At 40.7% G+C, this 7,327-nt stretch overlaps 1 protein-coding gene across 3 annotated transcripts; it reads right to left on the reverse strand.

Annotated features, from left to right (window-relative positions):
• Positions 1-411: 411 nt before the first annotated feature.
• Positions 412-5,340, reverse strand: LOC108043599 (protein lap1). 3 transcript variants are annotated; one of them, XR_001769254.2, is made up of 7 exons: positions 4,990-5,340; positions 4,728-4,934; positions 4,537-4,672; positions 4,191-4,480; positions 2,239-4,017; positions 1,868-2,176; positions 412-751 (listed from the first exon to the last, which is right to left on the reverse strand). XR_001769254.2 is itself a non-coding variant. In XM_017122373.1 (6 exons), exons 2-6 carry the CDS (start codon positions 4,878-4,880, stop codon positions 2,000-2,002), a joined length of 2,535 nt encoding a protein of 844 aa, XP_016977862.1. In that variant the 5' UTR covers positions 4,881-4,931; positions 4,990-5,340; the 3' UTR covers positions 763-1,999. The 3 variants fall into 3 exon arrangements, 2 of the variants coding, with proteins under 2 accessions (XP_016977862.1, XP_016977861.1); XM_017122373.1 differs by lacking the exon at positions 412-751 and having other exon boundaries at positions 763-2,176; positions 4,728-4,931; XM_017122372.1 differs by lacking the exon at positions 412-751 and having other exon boundaries at positions 763-2,176.
• Between the last annotated feature and the right edge of the window lie 1,987 nt (positions 5,341-7,327).

The following is a 7,327-nucleotide window of genomic DNA, read 5'->3' on the forward strand; positions in this document are numbered from 1 at the left end:
TCGCGAATCCGCAGGCTTAAGAACCATGGGAGTTTTGTAAAGCAAGCTAATTAATTGTCCTAATAGAAACTAAGATCATAACCTTCCAAAAAATGTCCCAATTTCAGCATATAACATCCAAAAAAATATCTGTTAAAAGATCTTAGTTTTTCCCCAAAATATACAAAGTAAAAAAAACCTCACCATTCTCCGCATTAAAGTCACCAGCTTTAGGAAATGCAATGCACTCCAAACCTCTTTGGATACTTAAATGTAAGTATTTAAAACTAGCTCAATTTCTACTTCAGATAAAAATATAAATATATAAGTAATACCTTTACTCCTTTAAAAGTTTCACTATTTTATCCTCTTCAGCCCATTGTCCTCGGTTGCGCATTTTAGGTTGACTACTTTCCAGTTGAATTTATGGACCATTCCGCTGGTTGTACACTTTTTATGCAAATATATATGGCCAAAAGTGCCGCAACAGACAACATTTGCTGGCGCTGTCGTTGATGATGTTGTAGCTAGTCCGTTGGAGCCAGGGGACACAGGACATGCAGGGAGTGGGTCGTCCTGGAGGTTTGGATTGCGTGCCTCGCTGGTGTCAGTCGACTGGCACACTACAAATGTCGCCGACAATTAATTTCCATAGATAATTGCCTGTCGATAACGACAGTGGCAGCCGGGGACATTAATCAAACGGCCGGCTGTTGACTAGATGGTTTTTGTTCTTGGCCCTTTTGGCGGCTGGATAAGATTTAATCAAAAACTATGGCGAAATGACAAAGTGAAAGTTGTATTTCAGTGATTTGTGGTAACGCTCTTAAATCAAATTGAATTGGCAAAATGTGTGCGCTTGCTTAAGTTAGCTAGATTCGTATGAAAGTGTGTGTATGTGTGTGTGGGCGTGTGTTCTTCAATTAAGCACATATGTATGACTATATATAATCGCTATGAATAAAGAAGTGCTTTACTTTCGAATAGATTTCATTCGTTTAACCAGATAAATAATAATACTGATCACAACGCCAATAGTGTGGGAATTCAGTTTGTGCTAACAGTTTGCCATTAAAAATAATGTTTGACACTTCGATCGATTGGACAATAAATATGGAGTATACGTATATGTAAATATATATAGAATTTATATTGCTGCACCATAACAACTAACATAAACAGCAAATATATTTTGTAATCAAGTAATTGATCTATACATATAATTTTGGGAACAAATTTGAACAACGCTGGGCGTAAAATAGGCGCTAGTTGAAGGTAATTTGTCTGATTATCGCGAGTATATATATGAGTGCGTGTATATACCAATAATCGACGCTAATTGCACTATTTATGTGTATTATGCTGTTACATTCCACTGGCGGTCAGAATAATTGTCGCTCCTCTTGAGATACAAATGCCATATAAATGTAATCTACGCATCGTGATTATGGAGTACAGGTTAATTGTGTATGTCTAGAACTCATAATTGACACAACGTAATATTGCTTCTTCTACTGTTTAACTTAACTATTTACATAAGATACCGATTAAATACTGATTTATTAAATCAAACTTTGATAAATAGAACTTAATAGTCGCTTCAATTGGATTATAAAACGACCGTTTTAAAGTAAAATCATAAATGCATTTCATTTTCAATTCAAATTTTGAGAATACTTGTTCAGGGCTATAACTACTAATTTTGGCCATAATGTGGTATTATTCTTCTATTGAGTATGGGGATACTTCATCTAGGTGTTGAGAAAATGGCAGTTTGGATTCATCTATCTATCTAATATACGAAAAGCATGGATTCCTCTAGCTGGCAATAGTGCTCTATGACTGATCGATTGACCGCCAGTGCGGAAGGGAGTTATTATGAACTAACATTATGATAGGTCCAAGTGGTTTTCATCCGATATCGGCGATGCTGCTTATTGGAAAAATGCGTTAGAAAAATGCACAAAAAGTCTTCGGTCTCGGGATGGGAATCGGCTTAGGTCGGTAAACAAATTGATCATCATTTTCTCGACAACATAATGTTCATGACCGTGCCGCTGTTAAGCAGCACTCGTTTGGCATCGCTCAGGTTGGCATTGGTCAGGTCGTAGCCGTCTATTTCCAGCAGCTTATCGTTGAGGCTCAGCAGGCGAGCGGCATTCGTATTAGGCGTCACAGAGCTTACAAAGATGCCAACCTGTAATGAAAAATAGTTATTAATACTAACTGATTTGAGCGATTAAAGGCTTAGAAACACACCTGATTAAGCAGCTCGGCTATGTCGAAGCCGATGCTGTGCTCCCACTTGAGGGTGACCTGTTTGACTGTTGGATTTTTGTGGACACCAAATATCCAGGTGGATTTCTTGTGGCTCGCTTTGGAAGTATTGTTTGTGGCCGTGGAATTAAGCGAGTGCTGCGACATGCTGTCGTCCAGCTCTTGGTCATCCTCCTCCGGATTTGGCTCTAAATTGTTGCTAATATTGTTCTGGTAATCCAACTGATCGACCGACTCTTCGTTTTCCTGGGCACCGATTGCCGTGGTCTTGAAGTTGCTATTCAAGGCATCCTGGTAGATGGTTTGGTCCTGCAACTGCTGTTTCCGCTGCCGCATGGACTCGTAGAGGTTGAGATCCTCGGGCGTTTTCTTTGTGTAGACTCGAGCTATGTGATACGGTGGCGGTTCCAATCGGGGTGGCACTGCTTGTTGCTGCATGGGTTGTTGTTGCAGGGGCTGCAATTCGTAGTCCTGCTCCCCGTTTAAATGCGTGGTGGGAAGCGGCGTGTTGGCCTCCACGTAGAGCTGTTGGTAGTGTGCCTCATAGTTGACCAGTGGCAAACCGTAGTATTCCTGCGTCGGCACTGGATGCGCCATCTGCTGTGGTTGCTGATAGACTCCGTAGATGTGTGTCGTTTCCGGCGTTATGCCGTATATTGCACTTGCTGTGGCCTGGTCCACAACATCCTGGTTGGCATTGCTGCTATCACAGTGAACTTGGCCGTTGGCCACCACGCGTGCCTCCCTCACCTCGCTTGCATTGGCCGATGTGGTTGCCGCCTGAGCCTGCCGCACGTACTTGGCCATCTGGCGCAGCTCCTTCGGATACGGTGTGGGTGAACGCATCAGCCGCACGGATCCGGACATTTGATCGGGGGTCGGAGTTGGCGGAGCGGCCACATAAGTGGGATAGCTGGGCGCTGGCTGCGGTTTGGCATTGCTCAGAATGGTGGCCTCCTCGGCGAAGCAGATCCTTCGGGAAGGACTCACGTGGGGCTGCTGCTGGTTAGCGTAGACGAACTCGTACTGTTCCTGGGCCTGCTGTTGCGCCTGTATACTGTTCATCTTGAACGTCACCTGCGGCAGCATGAAACAGGTTAGCTGAGTCTTTGTACTTGCATCCAGATACTGCAGAGGCACCAATGGCTGCGATTGATTATCGCTCAGCCACATCGATGTGAGATTCACTAGGTTCAACATCGAAACGGGCAACGCATTAATGTAGTTATTGACCACATTGAGCACTCTCATCTTGCCCAGGTTTCCAATGTTCTGTGGCAGGGCTGACAACTGATTATTGGCCACACTGAGGACACTTAGCTGCTGGCAACTGCATAGCTCATCCGGCAGCTGCCGCAATTGATTATCATCGGCGAAAAGGAAGCGGAGGCTTCTTAACATTCCAATCGTACTGGGTAGGCGAATCAGTTTGTTGTGGCTCAGGACCAGTTCCTCCAATTGCTCCAAATAGCTTATGCTGTCGGGCAGCTCCGTCAATCCGTTCGACTCACACTTAAATGTCACCAGGGACTTAAGCATGCCCACGCTGAAGGGAAAGGCCTCCAGACTGTTAGAACATATGGACAGCACCTCCACGTTCCGCCAGTTACTCAGCTCACTGGGCAGTGTGTCCAGAAGATTGCCATTGGCCTCAAAGTGCTGAAGCTCGCGCAGCTTGCCAATGTTGGTCGAAACACGACGTATCTGATTGAAATCGATCCAAAGTTCGCGCAGTGACTTTAGCTCGCCAACAACTTCGGGCTAGGGATGAGTTTAAAATTATTATTTATTTAGTTATGAAGGGTATTTGCTAAATCTGATAAAAGGTTATCTCACAGCACTTAAAAGCACTTTAACTTATTTAAAAAATCAACTGATTTAACAAAAGATAAGATAAGATCATAACTATTGAATACCCTTATTTATTCCCTTACCAGCTCTGTAAACTCATTGCCACCAATATCCAATCGCTGTAGGTTTACCAAACGCACCATGGATTTGGGCAGCGTTATGAGATTGTTGAGTCGCAGCTCCAGAATTCTCAGATTTACCAATCGACCAAAGTTCGCAGGCAGAAACTCAAGGTAAGTCTCGTTTAGCAGCAGTTCCTGTAGTGAAATCAAAGAGGTTATGGCATCGGGAAGACGTTGAAGGCTGTTGCAGCTCAGATCCAGGTGGGTTAGGTGCTTGCACGACTTGATCTCCTCTGGCACATTGACAATAACTGAAAGGTTAAGATATATTGAAGTTCTGAGGGATATATTATAGACAAAAGCTCACGATTTCTGTTGAGATCCAGGTGCTGCAACTGGCGCAGACTGCCGATGGCCTGAGGTATGCTCTCCAGATTGTTACTGTTCACGTGTAGCACCCTTAATCCCTGGCAATAAAACAATTGCGGTGGCAGAGCTTGCAACTGGAAGATAAGAATGGGTAAATATGAATCTTAGATAAAGCCAATAAGTAATCACTCTTGTGGTGCTCAAGTAGAGCTCCTCTAAGGTCCGCTCATGTTGCCAAACTTCCGGGAAATCGGTCAATGGAGTATTACTATAGTCGAGCTTGTCGATCACCTCCTCGCGCTTGAATTTAAAGCAGGGGAAGCATTTACTCAGCAGCGGCATCTTTGGATTAAGTTTATTGCTTTTCGTTAGTTAATTAAGGCACGTTTGTGGCTGCTGTAATATGTAATATATATTAGATGGTTTTAATTCAGGGTTGGGCCCAGCTCACCTGTGATTCATCGCCTCTGGTGAGGCGCTATTGTGAATATGGTTGGTCCTGCTCCATTACATTCCATGTCCATTGGCATTTTTGGGCTTGTTATTGTTCTGCCCACCAACACTAACACGCACACTCACCCACACTCGCATACACTCACACAGAGGAGACTTGGCAAGCCTCTCTTCTTTCTTTTTCAAGCATTTACCACTTATAAACTAATCAATTTGTTATTTATTTAAGCGCTTTATGCCGACCCGAAGCGAGTGCTGTTTGTTTTGGCCATTTAAATGCGTTTTATTTAATGTTTTTCACTTTGAAAACGACAAGTTGCTTGCAGGTGTTAGTGTTGGTAAATGCCGAACGGGATAGTGATGGTACAACACAGAGTCATGATTTGAATTCATGGAGTTATCGATAATTTGATTGTAATTTGATTTGATTTGAAATTTTAAGCTTAATTATCATTTTAGGGTAAATACTTTAGATTAAACGGAAAAATGTGCGGAAAAAGGATGAAGAGCGAGTACTAAATTTCTTGTTTTAATATCTTTTAAATTGAGTTATGGGTAATTCAAACCAATATATCTTGTAAGTGTCATATCATTTTAAAGTGGAGTTCAGATTTATGATTAATTTTCATTTTATTATATTTTTCAAAATTGTCATCTCAAACTATCGATAAGACCAAGCTATCATGTTCAATAACTGACGTCCAGGTGTCGCTACAACCCACAGTTTCTTTTCAAATAAAATCAAAATAAACGTTACAAAAACAAGGTAGGCGCGCATGCATTTTTACTTTTCAAATAAAATCAAAATAAACGTTACAAAAACAAGGTAGGCGCGCATGCATTTTTACTGAAAATGCTTTACCCTTTGCTAATTAGTATTTACTCTACACTTCCTGGCTGCGATTGCGCTTAGGTAAACTCCGTATGTTGTGTTGTCACAACTGTTGATAACGGCAACTTGCTAACTTGGCAATAAAACAAATAGCAATAAGGGAAATCAAGCGTTTTTGAAGTTGCAAAGTTCAAATAGGTTAATGCGAATTCCGGTCAAAAAACAACCAATTAAATCTTAGCTCACATTGTCTCTAGACTTGGACTTTGAGTATTGGATGTCGTCAGGTTTCGTGAGTTTCGGTGGTGTGAAAATTATTCAAATAACGGCCTTTTTTTCTGATTTGTCGTTTTTTGTCATATTGCCGCGTCGTTCGGCGGAGCATTGACGAATTTACACTTCAAACAATTGTTAAACTGTACAGCATAGTGCAAATAAGTACGTAATAAACAATGTGCTTGTCGCCGCTGTCATTTGCAAGAGAAAAGTTGTGAGGCTGCGGATAAGCTCAGTTTCGGTTTCAAAGTTGCCCGCTGCAGTTGAATCGGTCGATGTGAGTGCGGGTGGCGTTGGGATTACTGCTCAAATGTTGCAGCACTATCTGATAAATTCGGGTTATACCAATAGACGAATGCATATTCGCAATAATAAATAAATAGCAGAATTGCAGTGATATTAACAAAGACGATTTTATGTAACATTCAAAAACGACTAAATCTGATTTATGAAGATTTAGTGTTACAGAAAATATACCATGGAATTTATTTTAATCTGTTTCGCAATCTCTTTGGCTCAAAATCAACATAACATAAAAATCTGAGATTCGCAAAATATCACAAACAATATTTGTGCAATGGTAGCATTTTTAGACTCAAAAAAAGAACAGACCAAAAAATATGTATAATGTTTTTAGTTCTTCAAATCGAACACTGTCGCAATAAGGCATGCAAATTTTATTTTTACTGGAAATGAGTAAGGTGTAGTGAAAATAAAATTACGGAAGTGCGCGAAAAGTAATTGTTACTGAAAATTTAAACTAGTGACAGAATATTTATTGAATTTGAACACGTAGCGAAAAAAATCGTAGTTCCTATTTTTGCTTCTGTTGTATAAATGCACTTTTGTTTAGCACTTTTAATTGTAAACATTAAAAGGCCTTAAAAGGTAACCCCGACTTTTGAAGGTTTGCATTAAAAATTAACAAACATCTGTTAGGCTTTCACGGCCAATTAAAAGCAAATAGTTTGAATTAATTTGTTTGTAACGCTTATTACTTTGTTATAGTAAAGTCAATTTATAGGTCAAAAGGGTGCATATTCCACGCATTTCCTTTTTCCTTTCTAGTTTCCACGTCCTGCATTACATTTTACATTGACACAATTCCCAAAGGACGATTTGAATTAAAAACACCTGTCGACCAGTGGCGTATGTTTGACTTTTTCAAGGGGTATTCCAAAATAAAAAGTAAAATAAAAATTGTTTTAAAATAAAAAGGGGAAACAGA

The sequence above is a fragment of the Drosophila rhopaloa genome, unplaced genomic scaffold, assembly GCF_018152115.1.
Source record: "Drosophila rhopaloa isolate 14029-0021.01 unplaced genomic scaffold, ASM1815211v1 contig_115, whole genome shotgun sequence".
Taxonomy (NCBI): Eukaryota; Metazoa; Arthropoda; class Insecta; order Diptera; family Drosophilidae; genus Drosophila; species Drosophila rhopaloa.